This window comes from Panulirus ornatus, chromosome 43 (genome assembly GCF_036320965.1).
Source record: "Panulirus ornatus isolate Po-2019 chromosome 43, ASM3632096v1, whole genome shotgun sequence".
NCBI lineage: Eukaryota > Metazoa > Arthropoda > Malacostraca > Decapoda > Palinuridae > Panulirus > Panulirus ornatus.
Window position 1 is genome coordinate 6,774,518 of NC_092266.1, and position 25,069 is coordinate 6,799,586.

At 42.9% G+C, this 25,069-nt stretch overlaps 1 protein-coding gene across 3 annotated transcripts in view; it reads right to left on the bottom strand.

Moving 5' to 3' along the window:
* LOC139762293 (carboxylic ester hydrolase-like) overlaps nt 1-25,069 on the bottom strand; it is a 74,606-nt gene that overhangs the window by 44,774 nt on the left and 4,763 nt on the right. For 2 of the 3 annotated variants that reach the window (XM_071686878.1, XM_071686881.1), the window contains exons 2-3: nt 13,537-13,759; nt 13,269-13,400 (exon numbers count right to left, since the gene is read on the bottom strand). In XM_071686878.1, coding sequence (XP_071542979.1) covers nt 13,269-13,400; nt 13,537-13,758 — 354 coding nt within the window. In that variant the 5' untranslated portion in view covers nt 13,759. Of the gene's footprint in view, nt 1-13,268; nt 13,401-13,536; nt 13,760-16,173; nt 16,397-25,069 lie in introns of all 3 variants that reach the window. The other variant, XM_071686880.1, reaches the window with a different exon arrangement.

Below are 25,069 nucleotides of genomic sequence, written 5' to 3' on the forward strand. Positions count from 1 at the left end.
CAACCCCCCCCCCCATACACATGTATATACATACGTCCACACACGCAAATATACATACCTACACAGCTTTCCATGGTTTACCCCAGACACTTCACATGCCCTGATTCAATCCACTGACAGCACGTCAACCCCGGTATACCACATCGATCCAATTCACTCTATTCCTTGCCCTCCTTTCACCCTCCTGCATGTTCAGGCCCCGATCACACAAAATCTTTTACACTCCATCTTTCCACCTCCAATTTGGTCTCCCACTTCTCCTCGTTCCCTCCACCTCCGACACATATATCCTCTTGGTCAATCTTTCCTCACTCACTCTCTCCATGTGCCCAAACCATTTCAAAACACCCTCTTCTGCTCTCTCAACCACGCTCTTTTTATTTCCACACATCTCTCTTACCCTTACGTTACTTACTCGATCAAACCACCTCACACCACACATTGTCCTCAAACATCTCATTTCCAGCACATCCATCCTCCTGCGCACAACTCTATCCATAGCCCACGCCTCACAACCATACAACATTGTTGGAACCACTATTCCTTCAAACATACCCATTTTTGCTTTCCGAGATAATGTTCTCGACTTCCACACATTCTTCAAGGCTCCCAGAATTTTCGCCCCCTCCTCCACCCTATGATCCACTTCCGCTTCCACGGTTCCATCCGCTGCCAGATCCACTCCCAGATATCTAAAACACTTCACTTCCTCCAGTTTTTCTCCATTCAAACTTACCTCCCAATTGACTTGACCCTCAACCCTACTGTACCTAATTACCTTGCTCTTATTCACATTTACTCTTAACTTTCTTCTTTCACACATTTTACCAAACTCAGTCACCAGCTTCTGCAGTTTCTCACATGAATCAGCCACCAGCGCTGTATCATCAGCGAACAACAACTGACTCACTTCCCAAGCTCTCTCATCCCCAACAGACTTCATACTTGCCCCTCTTCCCAAAACTCTTGCATTCACCTCCCTAACAACCCCATCCATAAACAAATTAAACAACCATGGAGACATCACACACCCCTGCCGCAAACCCACATTCACTGAGAACCAATCAATTTCCTCTCTTCCTACACGTACACATGCCTTACATCCTCGATAAAAACTTTTCACTGCTTCTAACAACTTGCCTCCCACACCATATATTCTTAATACCTTCCATAGAGCATCTCTATCAACTCTATCATATGCCTTCTCCAGATCCATAAATGCTACATACAAATCCATTTGCTTTTCTAAGTATTTCTCACATACATTCTTCAAAGTAAACACCTGATCTACACATCCTCTACCACTTCTGAAACCACACACACACACACACACATATATATATATATATATATATATATATATATATATATATATATATATATATATATATATATATATATATATATATATTTTATATTTTTTTATTATACTTTGTCGCTGTCTCCCGCGTTTGCGAGGTAGCGCAAGGAAACAGACGAAAGAAATGGCCCAACCCCCCCCCATACACATGTATATACATACGTCCACACACGCAAATATACATACCTACACAGCTTTCCATGGTTTACCCCAGACGCTTCACATGCCTTGATTCAATCCACTGACAGCACGTCAACCCCGGTATACCACATCGCTCCAATTCACTCTATTCCTTGCCCTCCTTTCACCCTCCTGCATGTTCAGGCCCCGATCACACAAAATCTTTTTCAATCCATCTTTCCACCTCCAATTTGGTCTCCCTCTTCTCCTCGTTCCCTCCACCTCCGACACATATATCCTCTTGGTCAATCTTTCCTCACTCATTCTCTCCATGTGCCCAAACCACTTCAAAACACCCTCTTCTGCTTTCTCAACCACGCTCTTTTTATTTCCACACATCTCTCTTACCCTTACGTTACTCACTCGATCAAACCACCTCACACCACACATTATCCTCAAACATCTCATTTCCAGCACAACTCTATCCATAGCCCACGCCTCGCAACCATACAACATTGTTGGAACCACTATTCCTTCAAACATACCCATTTTTGCTTTCCGAGATAATTTTCTCGACTTCCACACATTCTTCAAGGCCCCCAGAATTTTCGCCCCCTCCCCCACCCTATGATCCACTTCCGCTTCCATGGTTCCATCCGCTGCCAGATCCACTCCCAGATATCTAAAACACTTCACTTCCTCCAGTTTTTCTCCATTCAAACTCACCTCCCAATTGACTTGACCCTAAACCCTACTGTACCTAATAACCTTGCTCTTATTCACATTTACTCTTAACTTTCTTCTTCCACACACTTTACCAAACTCAGTCACCAGCTTCTGCAGTTTCTCACATGAATCAGCCACCAGCGCTGTATCATCAGCGAACAACAACTGACTCACTTCCCAAGCTCTCTCATCCCCAACAGACTTCATACTTGCCCCTCTTTCCAAAACTCTTGCATTTACCTCCCTAACAACCCCATCCATAAACAAATTAAACAACCATGGAGACATCACACACCCCTGCCGCAAACCTACATTCACTGAGAACCAATCACTTTCCTCTCTTCCTACACGTACACATGCCTTACATCCTCGATAAAAACTTTTCACTGCTTCTAACAACTTTCCTCCAACACCATATATTCTTAATACCTTCCACAGAGCATCTCTATCAACTCTATCATATGCCTTCTCCAGATCCATAAATGCTACATACAAATCCATTTGCTTTTCTAGGTATTTCTAACATACATTCTTCATATATATATATATATATATATATATATATATATATATATATATATATATATATATATATATATATATATATATATATATATATATATATATATATATCTTTCATCTTTCATACTATTCGCCATTTCCCGCGTCAGCGTGGTAGCGTTAAGAACAAAGGATTGGGCCTTTGAGGGAATATCCTCACTTGGCCCCCTTCTCTGTTCCTTCTTTTGGAAAATCAAAAAAAAAAAAAAAGAGAGGGAAGGATTTCTACAACACGCAGGGAATACGTGGGAAGTATTCTTTCTCCCCTATCCCCAAGGATAATATATACATATATGTATATGTGTGATGTCTCCATGGTTGTTTAATTTGTTTATGGATGGGGTTGTTAGGGAGGTGAATGCAAGAGTTTTGGAAAGAGGGGCAAGGATGAAGTCTGTTGGGGATGAGAGAGCTTGGGAAGTGAGTCAGTTGTTGTTCGCTGATGATACAGCGCTGGTGGCTGATTCATGTGAGAAACTGCAGAAGCTGGTGACTGAGTTTGGTAAAGTGTGTGAAAGAAGAAAGTTAAGAGTAAATGTGAATAAGAGCAAGGTTATTAGGTACAGTAGGGTTGAGGGTCAAGTCAATTGGGAGGTGAGTTTGAATGGAGAGAAACTGGAGGAAGTGAAGTGTTTTAGATATCTGGGAGTGGATCTGGCAGCGGATGGAAACATGGAAGCGGAATTGGATCATAGGGTGGGGGAGGGGGCGAAAATTCTGGGAGCCTTGCAGAATGTGTGGAAGTCGAGAACATTATCTCGGAAAGCAAAAATGGGTATGTTTGAAGGAATAGTGGTTCCAACAATGTTGTATGGTTGCGAGGCGTGGACTATGGATAGAGTTGTGCGCAGGAGGATGGATGTGCTGGAAATGAGATGTTTGAGGACAATGTGTGGTGTGAGGTGGTTTGATCGAGTAAGTAACGTAAGGGTAAGAGAGATGTGTGGAAATAAAAAGAGCGTGGTTGAGAGAGCAGAAGAGGGTGTTTTGAAATGGTTTGGTCACATGGAGAGAATGAGTGAGGAAAGATTGACCAAGAGGATATATGTGTCGGAGGTGGAGGGAACGAGGAGAAGAGGGAGACCAAATTGGAGGTGGAAAGATGGAGTGAAAAAGATTTTGTGTGATCGGGGCCTGAACATGCAGGAGGGTGAAAGGAGGGCAAGGAATAGAGTGAATTGGAGCGATGTGGTATACCGGGGTTGACGTGCTGTCAGTGGATTGAATCGGGGCATGTGAAGCGTCTGGGGTAAACCATGGAAAGCTGTGTAGGTATGTATATTTGCGTGTGTGGACGTATGTATATACATGTGTATGGGGGTGGGTTGGGCCATTTCTTTCGTCTGTTTCCTTGCGCTACCTCGCAAATGCGGGAGACAGCGACAAAGCAAAAAAGAAAAAAAAAATGTATACATATATACATAAGCAATGAAAGGGTAAGAGAGATGTGTGGTAATAAAAAGAGTGTGGTTGAGAGAGCAGAAGAGGATGTTTTGAAATGGTTTGGTCACATGGAGAGAATGAGTGAGGAAAGATTGACGAAGCTTAAGGGAAAAGGAGAAGAGTGGTTTGGGAATGTCTTGGGAGTAAAGTTAGGGGTTGGTAAGAGGACAAGAGCAAGGGATGGAGTACCACTACTCCTGAAACACGAGTGGTGGGAGTATGTGATAGAATGTAAAAAAGTGAACTCTAGATTGATATGGGTAAAACTGAAAGTGGATGGAGAGAGATGGGTGATTACTGGTGCATATGTACCTAGGCATGAGAAGAAAAATCATGAGAGGCAAGTGTTTTGGGAGCAGCTGAGTGAGTGTGTTCGTAGTTTTGATGTACGAGACCGGGTTATAGTGATGGGTGATTTGAATGGAAAGGTGAGTAATGTGGTAGTTGAGGGAATAAGTAGTGTACATGGGGTGTTCAGTGTTGTAAATGGTAATGGTGAAGAGCCTGTAGATTTATGTGCTGAAAAAGGACTGGTGATTGGGAATACCTGGTTTAAAAAGGGAGATATACATAAGTATACGTATGTAAGTAGGAGAGATGGCCAGAGAGCGTTATTGAATTACGTGCCAATTGATAGGCGCGTGAAAGAGAGACTTTTGGATGTTAATGTGCTGAGAGGTGCAACTGGAAGGATGTCTGATCATTATCTTGTGGAGGCGAAGGTGAAGATTTGTAGAGGTTTTCAGAAAAGAAGAGAGAATGTTGGGGTAAGGAGAGTGGTGAGAGGAAATGAGCTTGGGAAGGAGGCTTGTGTGAGGAAGTAACAGGAGAGACTGAGTACAAAATGGAAAAAGGTGAGATCAAAGGACGTAAGGGGAGTGGGGGAGGAATGGGATGTATATACGGAAGCAGTGATGGCTTGTGTAAAAGATGCTTGTGGCATGAGAAGCGTGGGAGGTGGGCAGATTAGAAAGGGTAGTGAGTGGTGGGATGAAGTAAGATTATTAGTGAAAGGGAAGAGAGAGGCAGTTGGACGATTTTTGCAGGGAAATAATGCAAATGACTGGGAGATGTATAAAAGAAAGAGGCAGGAGGTCAAGAGAAAGGTGCAAGAGGTGATGAATAGGGCAAATGAGAGTTGGGGTGAGAGAGTATCATTGAAATTTAAGGAGAATGAAAAGATGTTTTGGAAGGAGGTAAATAAAGTGCGTAAGACAAGGGAACAAATGGGAACATCAGTGAAGGGGGCTAATGGGGAGGTGATAAAAGTAGAGGTGATGTGAGAAGGAGATGGAGGGAGTATTTTGAAAGTTTGTTGAATGTGTTTGATGATAGAGTGGCAGATTTATGGTGTTTTGGTCGAGGTGGTGTGCAAAGTGAGAGGGTTATGCGTGCATAGTGCCATTGTACAAAGGCAAAGGGGATAAAGGTGAGTACTCAAATTACAGAGGTATAAGTTTGTTGAGTATTCTTGGGAAATCATATGGAAAGGTATTGATTGAGAGGGTGAAGGCATGTACAGAGCATCAGATTGGGGAAGAGCAGTGTGGTTTCAGAAGTGGTAGAGGATGTGTGGATCAGGTGTTTTCTTTGCAGAATGTATGTGAGAAATACTTAGAAAAGCAAATGGATTTGTATGTAGCATTTATGGATCTGGAGAAGGCATATGATAGAGTTGATAGAGATGCTCTGTGGAAGGTATTAGGAATATATGGTGTGGGAGGTAAGTTGTCACGAGCAGTGAAAAGTTTTCATCGAGGATGTAAGGCATGTGTACGAGTAGGAAGAGAGGAAAGTGATCGGTTCTTAGTGAATGTCGGTTTGCGACAGGGGTGCGTTATGTCTCCATGGTTGTTTAATTTGTTTATGGATGGGATTGTTAGGGAGAAGAATGCAAGGGTTTTGGAGAGAGGGGCAAGTATGCAGTCTGTGATGGATGAGAGAACTTGGGAAGTGAGTCAGTTGTTGTTCGCTGATGATACAGCGCTGGTGGCTGATTCATGTGAGAAACTGCAGAAGCTGGTGACTGAGTTTGGTAAAGTGTGTGAAAGAAGAAAGCTGAGAGTAAATGTGAATAAGAGCAAAGTTATTAGGTACAGTAGGGTTGAGGGACAAGTCAATTGGGAGGTAAGTTTGAATGGAGAAAAAGTGGAGGAAGTGAAGTGTTTTAGATATCTAGGAGTGGATTTGGCAGCGGATGGAACCATGGAAGCGGAAGTGAGTCATAGGGTGGGGGAGGGGGCAAAGGTTCTGGGAGCGTTGAAAAATGTGAGGAAGGCGAGAACGTTATCTCGGAAAGCAAAAATGGGTATGTTTGAAGGAGTAGTGGTTCCGACAATGTTATAAGGTTGTGAGACGTTGGCTGTAGATAGAGTTGTGCTGAGGAGGATGGATGTGTTGGAAATGAGATGTTTGAGGATAATTTGTGGTGTGAGGTGGTTTGATCGAGTAAGTATTAATAGGGTAAGAGAGATTTGTGGTAATAAAAAGAGTGTAGTTGAGAGAGCAGAGGAGGGTGTTTTGAAATTGTTTGGTCACATGGAGGGAATGAGTGAGGAAAGATTGACCAAGAGGATATATGTGTCGGAGGTGGAGGGAACGAGAAGTGGGAGACCAGATTGGAGGTGGAAAGATGGAGTGAAAAAGATTTTGAGTGATCGGGGCCTGAACATGCAGGAGGGTGAAAGGCGTGCACGGAATAGAGTGAATTGGAACGATGCGGTATACCGGGGTCGACGTGCTGTCAATGGATTGAACCAGGACATGTGAAGCGTCTGGGGTAAACCATGGAAAGTTCTGTGGGGCCTGGATGTGGTAAGGGAGCTGTGGTTTCGATGCATTATACATGACAGTTAGTGACTGAGTGTGAACGAATGTGGCCTCTGTTGTCTTTTCCTAGTGCTGCCTCGCGCACATGTGGGGTGAGGAGGTTGTTATTCATGTGTGGCGGGGTGGCGACCGAAATGAATAAGGGCAGACAGTATTAATTATCTACATGTGTATATATGTATATGTCTGTGTGTACGTGTATGTATATGTGGGTGGGTTGAGCTATATATATATATATATATATATATATATATATATATATATATATATATATATATATATATATATTTATATATATATCATCATAATACCAAATCGTCTCTCCCACGTCAGCGAGGTAGCGCAAGGAAACAGACAAAGAAGGCCTAACCCACCCACATACACATGTATATACATAAACGCCCATACACACACATATACATACTTATAAATTTCACCGTATACATACATATACATACACAGACATGTACATTTATACATATGTACATATTCATATTTGCTGCCTTCATCCATTCTCGTCGTCAGCCCGCTACACATGAAATGGCATCATTCCCCCACCCCTTCCAGCGAAGTAGCGTCAGAAAAGACAAAAATAGCCACACTCGTTAACACTGAAACTCTAGCTGTCATGTGTAATGCACCGAAAACACAGCTCCCTTTCCACACCAAAGCCCCACAGACATTTCCATGGTTTACCCAAGATGCTTCCCATGCCCTGGTTCAATCCATTGACGGAAACGTCGACCCCGGTATACCACATCATTCCCAATCACTTTATTCCTTGCACGCCTTTCATCCTCCTGCATGTTCAGGCCCCGGTCACTCAGAAGCTTTTTCACTCCATCCTTCCACCTCCAATTTGGTCTCTCGCTTCTCCTTCCCTCCACCTCTGACACATATATCTTCTTTGTCAATCTTTCCTCACTCATTCTCTCCATATGTCCTAACCATTTCAACACACCCTCTTCTGCTCTCTCAACCACGCTCTTTTTATTACCATACATCTCTCTTACCCTTTCATTACCTACTCGACCAAACCACCTCACACCACATATTGTCCTCAAACATTTCATTTCCAACACATCCCCCCTCCCGCACAACCCTATCTATAGCCCGTGCCTGGCAACCATATAACATTGTTGGAACCACTATTCCTTCAAACATACCCAGTTCTGCTCTTCGAGATAACGTTCTCGTCTTCCATACATTTCTCAACGCTCCTAGAACCTTCGTCCCCTCCCCCACCATGTGACTCACTTCTGCTTCCATGCTTTCATCCGCTGCTAAGTCCACTTCCAGATATCTAAAACACTTCACTTCTTACAGTTTCTCTACATTCAAACTTACGTCCCAATCAACATGTCCCTTAATCCTACTGAACCAAATAACCTTGCTCTTATTCACATTTACTCTCAACTTTCTTCTTCCACACACTTTACCACACTCAGTCACCAACTTCTGCAGTTTCTCACATGAATTAGCCACCAGCGCTGTATCATCAGCAACAACAACTGACTCACTTCCCAAGCTTTCTCATCCACAACAGACGGCTTACTCGCCCCTCTGTCCAAAACTCTTGCATTCACCTCCCTAGCAACCCCAACATTGAATAAATAAAACAACCATGGAGACATCACGCGCCACTGCCGCAAATCGACATTCACTGGGAACCAATCACTTTCCTCTCTTCCTACTCGTTCACATGCCTTACATCCTTGATAAAAACTTCTCAGTGCTTCTAACATCTTACCTCCCACACCATATATTCTTAATACCTTCCACAAAGCATCTCTATCAACTCTATCATATGCCTTCTCCAGATCCATAAATGCTACATACAAATCCATCTGTTTTTCTAAGTATTTCTCACATACATTCTTCAAAGCAAACACCTGATCCACACTGCTCTTCCCTAATCTGATGCTATGTACATGCCTTCACCCTCTCAATCGATACCCTCTCATACAATTTCAAAGGAATACTCAACAAACCTACACCTCTGTAATTTGAACACTCACCTTTATCCCCTTTGCCTTTGTACAATGGTACTATGAATGCATTTCGCCAATCCTCAGGCACCTCACCATGAACCATACATACAGTGAATATCCTCACCAACCAGTCTACAGCACAGTCAGCCCATTGTTTAATAAATTCCACAGCAATACCATCCCAACCCGCCACCTTGCCGGCTTTCATCTTCCGCAAAGCTTTTAGTTCCTCTGTTCACCAAACCATTCTCCCTGACCCTCTCACTTCGCAGATAGATATATAGATATATGTATTTCATCTTATTGATTATACTCAGTCGCTGTTTACCACGTTAGCGAGGTAGCGCAAGGAAACAGATGAAAGAATGGCCCAACCCACCCACATACACATGCATATACATAAAGGACAACACACGCACATATACATACTTATACATTTCAACGTATACACTCATATACATACACAGACATATACATAAATACACATTCATATTTGCTGCCTTCATTCATTCACGTTGCCACACCACCAATCATGAAATAGCACCCCCTTTCCCTGCGCACGCGCGAGGTAGCGCCAGGAAAAGACAACAAAGGCCACACTCGTTGACACCCAGTCTCCAGCTGTCATGTGTAATGCACCGAAACCACAGCTCCCTTTCCACATCCAGGCCCAACACAACTTTCCATGGTTTACCCTAGACGCTTCACATGCCCTGGTTCAATCCACTGACAGCACGTTGACCTCGGTATATCACATAGTTCCAATTTACTCTATTCCTTGTACGACTTTCACGCTCCTATATGTTCAGGCCCACGTCGCTCAAAACCTTTTTCACTCTATCCTTCCACCTCCAATTCGGTCTCCCACTTCTCCTCGTTCCCTCCACCTCTGCCACATATATCCTCTTTGTCAATCTTTCCTCTCATTCTCTCCATGTGACCAAACCATTTCAACACACCCTCTTCTGTTCTCTCAACCATACTCTTTTTATTACCACACATCTCTCTTACCCTTACATTACTTACACGATTAAACCACCTCACACCACGTATTGTCCTCAAACATATCATTTCCAAATCATCCACCCTCCTCCGCACAACACCATCTATAGCACGTGCCTCGCAACCATATAGCATTGTTGGAACCACTATTCCTTCAAACATACTCATTTTTGCTCTCCGAGATAACGTTCTTGTCTTCCACACATTCTTCAACACTCCCAGAACCTTCGTCCCCCTCCCCCTCCCCCACCCTGTGACTCACTTCCACACACACACACCACAATGCCAAAACATCTCGTGCTGAAATGTTTGTGAAACTGATACTGTATTATGACTGTGTTGACCTTTGTTGGCTACTGTAGTGTTGATCCCTGGGTTGCCTGGCTTGTTGGTTACCGTAGAGTTGATCCCTAGGTTGGCTGGGTTGTTGTCTACTGTCCTTTGATCCCTGGGTTGTCTGGGTTGATGGTTACTGTAGTGTTGATCCCTCGGTTGCCTGGGTTGGTGGTTAATGCAGTATTGATCCCTGGGTTGTCTGGGTTATTGTCTACTGTAGTGTTGATCTCTGGGTTTTCTAGGTTCGTGGCTACTGTAGCGTTGATCCCTGGATTTTCTGGGTTAGTGTCTACTATAGTGTTGATCCCTGGGTTGTCTTGGTTAATGGTTACTGTAGTGTTGATACCTGGGTTGTCTGGGTTGGTGGCTACTGTAATGTTGATCCTTGGGTTGTCTGGGTTGATGTCTACTGTAGTGTTGATCCCTGATTGTCTGGGTTGGTGGCTACTGTAGTGTTGATCCTTGCGTTGTCTGGGTTGGTGGCTACTGTAGTGTTGATACCTGGGTTGTCTGGGTTGATGTCTACTGTAGTGTTGACCCCTGGGTTGACTGGGTTGGTGGCTACTGTAGTGTTGATCCCTAGGTTGTTTACGTTGATGGCTACTGTAGTCTTGATCCATGGGTTGCCTGGGTTGGTGGCTACTGTAGTGTTGACCCTTGGGTTGTCTAGGTTGGTGGTTACTGTAGTGTTGATCCCTGGGTTGTCTGGGTTGATGTCTACTGTAGTGTTGATCCCTGGGTTGTCTGGGTTGGTGGCTACTGTAGTGTTGAGCCCTGGGTTGTCTGGGTTAATGGCTACTGTAGTGTTGATCCCTGGGTTGTCTGGGTTGGTGGCCACTGTAGTGTTGATCCCTGGGTTGTCTAGGTTGGTGGCTACTGTAGTGTTGATCCCTGGGTTGTCTAGGTTGGTGGCTACTGTAGTGTTGATCCCTGGGTTGTTTAGGTTGATGACTACTGTAGTGCCGATCCCTAGGTTGTTTAGGTTGATGGCTACTGTAGTGTTGATCCATGGGTTGTCTGGGTTGGTGGCTACTGTAGTGTGATCCCAGTGGGTACTGTACTGTTGATCCCTGGGTTGTCTAGGTTGGTGGTTACTGTAGTGTTGATCCCTGGGTTATTTGTGTTGATGGCTATTGTAGTGTTGATCCCAGTGGCTAATGTACTGTTGATCCCTGGGTTGTCTGGGTTGGTGGTTACTGTAGTGTTGATCCCTGGGTTGACTGGGTTGGTGGCTACTGTAGTGTTGGTCCCTGGGTTGTCTAGGTTGGTGGTTACTGTAGTGTTGATCCCTGGGTTATTTGTGTTGATGGCTATTGTAGTGTTGATCCCAGTGGCTAATGTACTGTTGATCCCTGGGTTGTCTGGGTTGGTGGTTACTGTAGTGTTGATCCCTGGGTTGTCTAGGTAGGTGGCTACTGTAGTGTTGATCTCTGGGTTGTCTGTGTTTGTGGCTGCTGTAGTGTTGATCCCTGGGTTGACTGGGTTGGTGGCTACTGTAGTGTTGATCCCTGATTTGACTGGGTTGGAGGCTACTGTAGTGTTGATCCTTGGGTTGTCTGGGTTGGTGGCTATTGTAGTATTGATCCTTGGGTTTTCTGGATTGATAGCTACTGTAGTGTTGATCCCTGATTGTCTGTGTTGGTGGTTACTGTAGTGATGATCCCTTCGTTGTCTGGGTTGGTGGCTACTGTCGTGTTGACCCTGGGTTGTCTGAGTTGATAGCTACTGTACTGTTCATCCCTGATTGTCTGGGTTGGTGTTTACTGTAGTGTTGATCCCTGGGTTGTCTGGGTTGGTGTTTACTGTAGTGTTGATCCCTGGGTTGTCTGGGTTGGTGTTTACTGTAGTTTTGATCCCTGGGTTGACTGGGTTGGTGGCTACTGTAGTGTTGGTCCCTGGGTTGTCTAGGTTGGTGGCTACTGTAGTGTTGATCCCTGGGTTGTCTAGGTTGGTGGTTACTGTAGTGTTGATCCCTGGGTTATTTGTGTTGATGGCTATTGTAGTGTTGATCCCAGTGGCTACTGTAGTGTTGATCCCTGATTGTCTGGGTTGGTGGTTACTGTAGTGTTGATCCCTGGGTTGTCTAGGTTGGTGGTTACTGTAGTGTTGATCCCTGGGTTATTTGTGTTGATGGCTATTGTAGTGTTGATCCCAGTGGCTACTGTAGTGTTGATCCCTGATTGTCTGGGTTGGTGGTTACTGTAGTGTTGATCCCTGGGTTGTTTGGGTTGGTGGGTACTGTAGTGTTGATCCCGGTGGTGTCTGTGTTGATGGCTACTGTAGTGTTGATCCTTGGGTTGTTTGGGTTGGTGGCTACTGTAGTGTTGATCCCTGTGGTGTCTGTGTTGATGGTTACTGTTGTGTTGATCCCTGGGTTGTCTGGGTTGGTGGTTTTGGTAGTGTTGATCCCTGGGTTGTTTGGGTTGGTGGTTATGTAGTGTTGATCCCTGGGTTGTCTAGGTAGGTGGGTACTGTAGTGTTGATCCCTGGGTTGTCTAGGTTGATGGCTACTGTAGTGTTGTCCCCTGGGTTGTCTAGGTAGGTGGTTACTGTAGTGTTGATCCCTGGGTTGTTCATGATGGCGGTTAAGGTAATATTGATCTGTGTTTACATGCGACGGTACTGCAGCTTCTACCTCATGTAAGTTTGGTGTCCTACGTCTGTCTTCACTACACATAAGTATGGCAATACAATATTAGAATCTAAATCTAAAGTCTTGAGCCATGACTGATGAAGAAAATATATGAAATAAACATGAAATCACTAATGTTGGTGGTGGCAGCTACGCTGGTCCATACACCCGACGTTAGCCAGACATGAGAGGCATTAATGACCGTGGTAATGATCGTCATCCTAGCAGTGAACGGCAAGTGAGTCTTAACTAACGTTCTTGGCCTTACGTCGGGCATGTGCACGTTCAGGTACAGACAGTCCTCTTCTCCAGTTGGCTGGCGATGGAAGAGCTGTGGGCAGAGTGGCGGGTCGATGGTGCCATCTCTGGGTTCCCTCCAGTCACCAGCTGGGACAGGATCCTGCAACATGGGACGTCATGTGGAGCGCTCTCCAACACACTTCGCTCTGATACAAGAATTATGATAATTCAGCAAAATGTACGACAAGCCAGATGTCTCACAAGGTCGTCGTGCGACCCAGCGACCCACGTCTTACCTTAAACCGAAGGTCTCCCACTGGAGGCCTGGCGTAAGGGATGCTTTTAAAACTGAAGAAGGACTTCCCGTTGCCAGCGTCTTCCCTGATGGTCAAGATGGGGCCTTGCTTCAGCTGCACCTCCAGCTTGCGCACCGGAGGTTTACCCTTGGTATATCCCTCAACCAAGCCAGTCACAACCATTGCCATCACCAGCAAGGTCGACACACAACCAGACGCCATCCTGCAAATAACAATCACTTTAGAACTCCTCCCAACATACATTGGCTGCACGATTATACAGGTGGACGACCAACATACAGTGGCTGCACGATTATACAGGTGGACGACCAACACACAGTGGCTGCACGATTATACAGTTGGACGACCAACATACAGTGGCTGCACGATTATACAGGTGGACGACCAACATACAGTGGCTGCACGATCATACAGGTGGACGACCAACATACAGTGGCTGCACGATTATACAGGTGGACGACCAACATACAGTGGCTGCACGATTATACAGGTGGACGACCAACACACAGTGGCTGCACGATTATACAGGTGGACGACCAACATACAGTGGCTGCACGATCATACAGGTGGACGACCAACACACAGTGGCTGCACGATTATACAGGTGGACGACCAACACACAGTGGCTGCACGATTATACAGGTGGACGACCAACACACAGTGGCTGCACGATTATACAGGTGGACGACCAACACACAGTGGCTGCACGATTATACAGGTGGACGACCAACACACAGTGGCTGCACGATCATACAGGTGGACGACCAACACACAGTGGCTGCACGATTATACAGGTGGACGACCAACATACAGTGGCTGCACGATCATACAGGTGGACGACCAACATACAGTGGCTGCACGATCATACAGGTGGACGACCAACATACAGTGGCTGCACGATTATACAGGTGGACGACCAACATACAGTGGCTGCACGATTATACAGGTGGACAATTTTCCCTCAAGATATTCAGATGTTTGACCAACACACCGTCACAATGTTTACTTTCATCCAGGCAACCTGAGACCCTTAATGTATTGTTTAATATAACATAGAAATGTTTGGTAAACATGTGATTGTCCAAAACACGTATTGGACGATCACATGTTTACCAAATGGCGTCCTAGCTTCGTCTCTTCGATGTATATCAACTGACTGTTATATTTCTCTCTTGTGTCTCCCCTGATGATGTGATTATTACACGAAAGTGCACTTGGGAGCTTATCGTGTTTCATTTTCCCTGTGGACTCAGGAATATCTTGATCACGCGCAAAATTGTGATCCTTTCCAATATATATATATATATATATATATATATATATATATATATATATATATATATATATATATATATATATATATATATATATATATATATATCCCTGGGGACAGGGGAGAAAGAATTCTTCCCACGTATTCCCTGCGTGTCGTAGAAGGCGACTAAAAGGGAAGGGAGCGGGGGGCTGGAAATCCTCCCCTCTCGTTTTTCATTTTCCAAAAGAAGGAAGAGAGAAGGGGGCCAAGTGAGGATGTTCCCTCAAAGGCCCAGTCCTCTGTTCTTAACGCTACCTCGCTAATGCGGGAAATAGCGAATAGTATGAAAAAAAAAAAAATATATATATATATATATATATATTGTTACGAGCTCAATACTTATTCAGGCCAGGTGGCCAGCAACATATCTGTTACAAATACTACTGACCTTGTCTTGCAAGGACGTTATAGATTTGTCAAGTTGCACAATTCAGGATAACACAATAATAAAGTTATGGGATTGAATTAAAGACCAGCATTACATTAAATCTACTTATAATGAAAGAATTCAAGTGTACAAAGATAGGCACATAAATCAAGCATGAAACATTACGTTAACACTGAACATAAGTCAGTATTCCAGAGAAGATTTCAAGCCAGGAGACCTCTTTCTTGTGACAGTTACGCTTGACGTGACACAATTAACTTCATCGTTACACTTATCTAAAACCGATGTAACACAGTAAACACTTAGCTAAATCTGATGTAACACAGTAAACACTTAGCTAAATCTGATGTAACACAGTAAACACTTAGCTAAATCTGATGTAACACAGTAAACACTTAGCTAAATCTGATGTAACACAGTAAACACTTAGCTAAATCTGATGTGACACAGTAAACACTTAGCTAAATCTGATGTGACACAGTAAACACTTAGCTAAATCTGATGTAACACAGTAAACACTTAGCTAAATCTGATGTGACACAGTAAACACTTAGCTAAATCTGATGTAACACAGTAAACACTTAGCTAAATCTGATGTGACACAGTAAACACTTAGCTAAATCTGATGTAACACAGTAAACACTTAGCTAAATCTGATGTAACACAGTAAACACTTAGCTAAATCTGATGTGACACAGTAAACACTTAGCTAAATCTGATGTAACACAGTAAACACTTAGCTAAATCTGATGTAACACAGTAAACACTTATAGCACAACACTCGGGTAATGGGCTTATAGCACAGCAGGGCTTACAGGCTTACAGGCTTACAGGTTTACAGGTTTACAGGCTTACAGGTTTACAGGCTTACAGGTTTACAGGCTTACAGGCTACAGCAGGGGACACCACCCACCTCGCTGGGCTTCAGAGAAAGGAATCAAGTCTCAGCGGATGTTGTGGGTACCAGAAGACAAGCGTTCGCCCTTGCTGCTATAAACCTTACATTTCGATTGGCTATAGAAATATAGGAGAGGTTCTCATTGGTTGGAGGGTCGCAGAGTCTCAGCGTAGTTACACTCTCGTAAAATGCTGGGTGGACAGAAACTCCGAGCCAGCCTCTGGCATCACTCCTCGCCCTGATAAGAAATAGATACAAACACACACGTCTTCGTAACGATATATATTTTTTTTTTCTTTGTCGCTGTCTCCCGCGTTTGCGAGGTAGCGCAAGGAAACAGACGAAAGAAATGGCCCAACCCCCCCCCCCCCCATACACATGTATATACATACGTCCACACACGCAAATATACATACCTACACAGCTTTCCATGGTTTACCCCAGACGCTTCACATACCTTGATTCAATCCACTGACAGCACGTCAACCCCGGTATACCACATCGATCCAATTCACTCTATTCCTTGCCCTCCTTTCACGCTCCTGCATGTTCAGGCCCCGATCACACAAAATCTTTTTCACTCCATCTTTCCACCTCCAATTTGGTCTCCCTCTTCTCCTCGTTCCCTCCACCTCCGACACATATATCCTCTTGGTCAATCTTTCCTCACTCATTCTCTCCATGTGCCCAAACCACTTCAAAACACCCTCTTCTGCTCTCTCAACCACGCTCTTTTTATTTCCACACATCTCTCTTACCCTTACGTTACTTACTCGATCAAACCAGCCTCACACCACACATTGTCCTCAAACATCTCATTTCCAGCACATCCATCCTCCTGCGCACAACTCTATCCATAGCCCACGCCTCGCAACCATACAACATTGTTGAAACCACTATTCCTTCAAACATACCCATTTTTGCTTTCCGAGATAATGTTCTCGACTTCCACACATTCTTCAAGGCCCCCAGAATTTTCGCCCCCTCCCCCACCCTATGATCCACTTCCGCTTCCATGGTTCCATCCGCTGCCAGATCCACTCCCAGATATCTAAAACACTTCACTTCCTCCAGTTTTTCTCCATTCAAACTCACCTCCCAATTGACTTGACCCTCAACCCTACTGTACCTAATAACCTTGCTCTTATTCACATTTACTCTTAACTTTCTTCTTCCACACACTTTACCAAACTCAGTCACAAGCTTCTGCAGTTTCTCACATGAATCAGCCACCAGCGCTGTATCATCAGCGAACAACAACTGACTCACTTCCCAAGCTCTCTCATCCCCAACAGACTTCATACTTGCCCCTCTTTCCAAAACTCTTGCATTTACCTCCCTAACAACCCCATCCACAAACAAATTAAACAACCATGGAGACATCACACACCCCTGCCGCAAACCTACATTCACTGAGAACCAATCACTTTCCTCTCTTCCTACACGTACACATGCCTTACAGCCTCGATAAAAACTTTTCACTGCTTCTAACAACTTTCCTCCCACACCATATATTCTTAATACCTTCCACAGAGCATCTCTATCAACTCTATCATATGCCTTCTCCAGATCGATAAATGCTACATACAAATCCATTTGCTTTTCTAAGTATTTCTCACATACATTCTTCAAAGCAAACACCTGATCCATACATCCTCTACCACTTCTGAAACCACACTGCTCTTCCCCAATCTGATGCTCTGTACATGCCTTCACCCTCTCAATCAATACCCTCCCATATAATTTACCAGGAATACTCAACAAACTTATACCTCTGTAATTTGAGCACCCACTCTTATCCCCTTTGCCTTTGTACAATGGCACTATGCACGCATTCCGCCAATCCTCAGGCACCTCACCATGAGTCATACATACATTAAATAACCTTACCAACCGGTCAACAATACAGTCACCCCCTTTTTTAATAAATTCCACTGCAATACCATCCAAACCTGTTGCCTTGCCGGCTTTCATCTTCCGCAAAGCTTTCACTACCTCTTCTCTGTTTACCAAATCATTTTCCCTAACCCTCTCACTTTGCACACCACCTCGATCAAAACACCCTATATCTGCCACTCTATCATCAAACACATTCAACAAACCTTCAAAATACTCACTCCATCTCCTTCTCACATCACCACTACTTGTTATCACCTCCCCATTTGCGCCCTTCACTGAAGTTCCCATTTGCTCCCTTGTCTTACGCACTTTATTTACCTCCTTCCAGAACATCTTTTTATTCTCCCTAAAATTTAATGATACTCTCTCACCCCAACTCTCATTTGCCCTTTTTTTCACCTCTTGCACCTTTCTCTTGACCTCCTGTCTCTTTCTTTTATACATCTCCCACTCAATTGCATTTTTTCCCTGCAAAAATCGTCCAAATGCCTCTCTCTTCTCTTTCACTAATACTCTTACTTCTTCATCCCACTACTCACTACCCTTTCTAATCAACCCACCTCCCACTCTTCTCATGCCACAAGCATCTTTTGCGCAATCCATCACTGATTCCCTAAATACATCCCATTCCTCCCCCACTCCCCTTACTTCCATTGTTCTCACCTTTTTCCATTCTGTACTCAGTCTCTCCTGGTACCTCCTCACACAGGTCTCCTTCCCAAGCTCACTTACTCTCACCACCCTCTTCACCCCAACATTCACTCTTCTTTTCTGAAAACCCATACAAATCTTCACCTTAGCCTCCACAAGATAATGATCAGACATCCCTCCAGTTGCACCTCTCAGCACATTAACATCCAAAAGTCTCTCTTTCGCACGCCTGTCAATTAACACGTAATCCAATAACGCTCTCTGGCCATCTCTCCTACTTACATAAGTATACTTATGTATATCTCGCTTTTTAAACCAGGTATTCCCAATCATCAGTCCTTTTTCAGCACATAAATCTACAAGCTCTTCACCATTTCCATTTACAACACTGAACACCCCATGTATACCAATTATTCCCTCAATTGCCACATTACTCACCTTTGCATTCAAATCACCCATCACTATAACCCGGTCTCGTGCATCAAAACCACTAACACACTCATTCAGCTGCTCCCAAAACACTTGCCTCTCATGATCTTTCTTCTCATGCCCAGGTGCATATGCACCAATAATCACCCACCTCTCTCCATCAACTTTCAGTTTTACCCATATTAATCGAGAATTTACTTTCTTACATTCTATCACATACTCCCACAACTCCTGTTTCAGGAGTATTGCTACTCCTTCCCTTGCTCTTGTCCTCTCCGTAACCCCTGACTTTACTCCCCAGACATTCCCAAACCACTCTTCCCCTTTACCCTTGAGCTTCGTTTCACTCAGAGCCAAAACATCCAGGTTCCTTTCCTCAAACATACTACCTATCTCTCCTTTTTTCACATCTTGGTTACATCCACACGCATTTAAGCACCCCACTCTGAGCCTTCGAGGAGGATGAGCACTCCCCGCGTGACTCCTTCTTCTGTTTCCCATTTTAGAAAGTTAATACAAGGAGGGGAGGATTTCCGGCCCCCCGCTCCCGTCCCCTCTAGTCGCTTTCTACGACACGCGAGGAATACGTGGGAAGTATTCTTTCACCCCTATCCCCAGGGATGATATACATATATACATACATATATATATATATATATATATATATATATATATATATATATATATATATATATATATATATATGGTATACCGGGGTTGACGTGCTGTCAATGGATTGAATCAGGGCATGTGAAGCGTCTGGGGTAAACTATGGAAAGCTGTGTAGGTATGTATATTTGCGTGTGTGGACGTATGTGTATACATGTGTATGGGGCGGGGTTGGGCCATTTCTTTCGTCTGTTTCCTTGCGCTACCTCGCAAACGCGGGAGACAGCGACAAAGTATAATAAATAAAATATAAAATATATATATATATATATATATATATATATATATATATATATATATAATATATATATATATATATATATATATATATATATATATATATATATATATCCGGAGATGAAGGTGAAATTAGGCTCCGCTTCCAAGTGCGAAGTTGCATCACTTCGAGGTAAGGTCTGTCAACTAATGTTTCACTCAAAAGGAGTATACATCATCGTGCTACTGTAAGCAGCGCAGCCTTTGGTCGTAGGAGCCTTTCAAAAAGAGGTCCCAGGTTAGAAATCCGGAGTTGATTATACGAGCCACTAAGAACAGTGGGCCCGGGTGGTAATGTACTCAGGAAGCGTTCCTAATTCTGTACGACAGGTTGGGTAACCCCAGAAAACACATGCCACTCTACCATGGTTCACACACACACAAGAGTCCAGCTGTATAATGGTTCACACACACACAAGAGTCCATCTGTATAATGGTTCACACACACACAAGAGTCCAGCTGTATAATGGTTCACACACACACAAGAGTCCATCTGTATAATGGTTCACACACACAAGAGTCCATCTGTATAATGGTTCACACACACACAAGAGTCCAGCTGTATAATGGTTCACACACACACAAGAGTCCAGCTGTATAATGGTTCACACACACACACAAGAGTCCAGCTGTATAATGGTTCACACACACACACACAAGAGTCCATCTGTATAATGGTTCACACACACAAGAGTCCATCTGTATAATGGTTCACACACACACAAGAGTCCATCTGTATAATGGTTCACACACACACAAGAGTCCATCTGTATAATGGTTCACACACACACAAGAGTCCATCTGTATAATGGTTCACACACACACGAGTCCATCTGTATAATGGTTCACACACACACAAGAGTCCATCTGTATAATGGTTCACACACACACAACAGTCCACCTGTATAATGGTTCACACACACACAAGAGTCCATCTGTATAATGGTTCACACACACACAAGAGTCCATCTGTATAATGGTTCACACACACAAGAGTCCATCTATATAATGGTTCACACACACACAAGAGTCCATCTGTATAATGGTTCACACACACACAAGAGTCCATCTGTATAATGGTTCACACACACACAAGAGTCCATCTGTATAATGGTTCACACACACACAAGAGTCCATCTGTATAATGGTTCACACACACACAAGAGTCCATCTGTATAATGGTTCACACACACACAAGAGTCCATCTGTATAATGGTTCACACACACAAGAGTCCATCTGTATAATGGTTCACACACACACAAGAGTCCATCTGTATAATGGTTCACACACACAACAGTCCATCTGTATAATGGTTCACACACACACAAGAGTCCATCTGTATAATGGTTCACACACACACAAGAGTCCATCTGTATAATGGTTCACACACACACAAGAGTCCATCTGTATAATGGTTCACACACACACAAGAGTCCATCTGTATAATGGTTCACACACACACAAGAGTCCATCTGTATAATGGTTCACACACACAAGAGTCCATCTGTATAATGGTTCACACACACACAAGAGTCCATCTGTATAATGGTTCACACACACACAAGAGTCCATCTGTATAATGGTTCACACACACAAGAGTCCATCTGTATAATGGTTCACACACACAAGAGTCCATCTGTATAATGGTTCACACACACACGAGTCCATCTGTATAATGGTTCACACACACACAAGAGTCCATCTGTATAATGGTTCACACACACACAAGAGTCCATCTGTATAATGGTTCACACACACAAGAGTCCATCTGTATAATGGTTCACACACACACAAGAGTCCATCTGTATAATGGTTCACACACACAAGAGTCCATCTGTATAATGGTTCACACACACACAAGAGTCCATCTGTATAATGGTTCACACACACACAAGAGTCCATCTGTATAATGGTTCACACACACACAAGAGTCCATCTGTATAATGGTTCACACACACAAGAGTCCATCTGTATAATGGTTCACACACACACAAGAGTCCATCTGTATAATGGTTCACACACACAAGAGTCCATCTGTATAATGGTTCACACACACACAAGAGTCCATCTGTATAATGGTTCACACACACACAAGAGTCCATCTGTATAATGGTTCACACACACAAGAGTCCATCTGTATAATGGTTCACACACACAAGAGTCCATCTGTATAATGGTTCACACACACACAAGAGTCCATCTGTATAATGGTTCACACACACAAGAGTCCATCTGTATAATGGTTCACACACACAAGAGTCCATCTGTATAATGGTTCACACACACACAAGAGTCCATCTGTATAATGGTTCACACACACAAGAGTCCATCTGTATAATGGTTCACACACACACAAGAGTCCATCTGTATAATGGTTCACACACACAACAGTCCATCTGTATAATGGTTCACACACACAAGAGTCCATCTGTATAATGGTTCACATACACAAGAGTCCATCTGTATAATGGTTCACACACACGAGTCCATCTGTATAATGGTTCACACACACAAGAGTCCATCTGTATAATGGTTCACACACAACAGTCCATCTGTATAATGGTTCACACACACAACAGTCCATCTGTATAATGGTTCACACACACGAGTCCATCTGTATAATGGTTCACACACACAACAGTCCATCTGTATAATGGTTCACACACACAAGAGTCCATCTGTATAATGGTTCACACACACAAGAGTCCATCTGTATAATGGTTCACACACACACAAGAGTCCATCTGTATAATGGTTCACACACACAAGAGTCCATCTGTATAATGGTTCACACACACAAGAGTCCATTTGTATAATGGTTCATACACAAAAGAGTCCATCTGTATAATGGTTCACACACACAAGAGTCCATCTGTATAATGGTTCACACACACAAGAGTCCATCTATATAATGGCTCACACACACACAAGAGTCCATCTGTATAATGGTTCACACACACAACAGTCCATCTGTATAATGGTTCACACACACAAGAGTCCATCTGTATGATGGTTCACACACACAAGAGTCCATCTGTATAATGGTTCACACACACAAGAGTCCATCTGTATAATGGTTCACACACACAACAGTCCATCTGTATAATGGTTACACACACAAAAGTCCATCTGTATAATGGTTCACACAAACAAGAGTCCATCTGTATGATGGTTCACACACACAAGAGTCCATCTGTATAATGGTTCACACACACAAGAGTTCATCTGTATAATGGTTCACACACACAAGAGTTCATCTGTATAATGGTTCACACACACAAGAGTCCATCTGTATAATGGTTCACTCACACAAGAGTCCATTTGTATAATGGTTCACACACACAAGAGTCCATCTGTATAATGGTTTCAGGGCTGCTGCATACCGCCTCTCCTTCCTTCAGTCTGAAGGCAGCCGACGTAGGTGGGGTCAGCACGTCCCCTGTGAGGTACCACAAGGTCAGCAACTTGGTCCTGCTATCTTGGTGGCTGTGATCAACTGGTTTTCCTACTGTGGCTCCACATCTGTCCATACTTCTTGTTGTTGTTGGCTTCTTCACAGACGGTGTGCCTTCTGAACATGAATTTACTCATCGCTGAAGTATAACCCCTTTCAGAACACCTATATATCACCACATCACAAATTAGATTTGTATAAAAGATATATTTATGCCAATATGTTTAGTGACTATGACCAAGAAATGGGAAAAATATAGTTTCCTTTGTGAACTTTTACTCTAACATCATCAGAGAAATGTCTTAAATCATGAACTTACTTTGATTGATACTATATGATGAAGAGCAGACTAGAATATACGTTTTAAGTTTGCTTGATATTTGACTTCTTAAAAGACTTTAAAAGACATAAATGATAAATAAAGAGTAAGTCTAGGCAAACTAAATTGAGTTATAAGAAGGCGTTAAGTCATTCGACCCCACCTGAAGGTATTGGGAAACTTATATAACCAATAAGCCACACATTCTGTTTACTTTATCTTTCTGTGTTTACTTTATCTTTATTCTATATTTCTGTGTTTACTTTATCTTTACTTTATCTTTCTGTGTTTACATTATCTTTACTTCATCTTTCCATGTTTACTTTATCGTTACTATATCTTTCTGTGTTTACTTTATCTTTACTTTGTCTTTCTGTGTTTACTTTATCTTTACTTTATCTTTCTGTTTACTTTATCTTTACTTTATATTTCTGTGTTTACTTTATCTTTACTTTATCTTTCTGTGTTTACTTTATCTTTACTTTATCTTTCTGTGTTTACATTATCTTTATTTCATCTTTCTGTGTTTTCTTTATCGTTACTTTATCTTTCTGTGTTTACTTTATCTTTACTTTATCTTTCTGTGTTTACTTTATCTTTACTTTATCTTTCTGTGTTTACGTTATCTTTACTTTATATTTCTGTGTTTACTTTACTTTATCTTTCTGTGTTTACTTTATCTTTACTTTATCTTTCTGTGTTTACTTTATCTTTACTTTATCTTTCTGTGTTTACTTTATCTTTACTTTATCTTTCTGTGTTTACGTTATCTTTACTTTATATTTCTGTGTTTACTTTATCTTTACTTTATCTTTCTGTGTTTACTTTATCTTTACTTTATCTTTCTGTGTTTTTCTTTCAGTGAACAATATGACTGATGGCCACACAAGTTCAACATATATCCAAATTCCTTTGTTAAATCGTGGAAAATTTAACAAATCATTTCACTGAAACAACATAAGAAACCGACTCTACATAATTCTAAAAAAAAAGAATAGAGACCAGAACTTTGAGTAAGGAGAACAGAAAGATCTATTTCTGGGGTTAGTGTGGGTAGGATCCAATCTATCCAGCCCCGGTGAACATTTTCCCTGGTTGATCGTCGTAAGGAAAGGCCCGCTACAGAGCAGTTCAGTGCTATTGATGAACCACAGAACCCTAACAACCCAGTTATGACGCTCCTGTAGCCTCATAACTGCGCACCAAACAGGA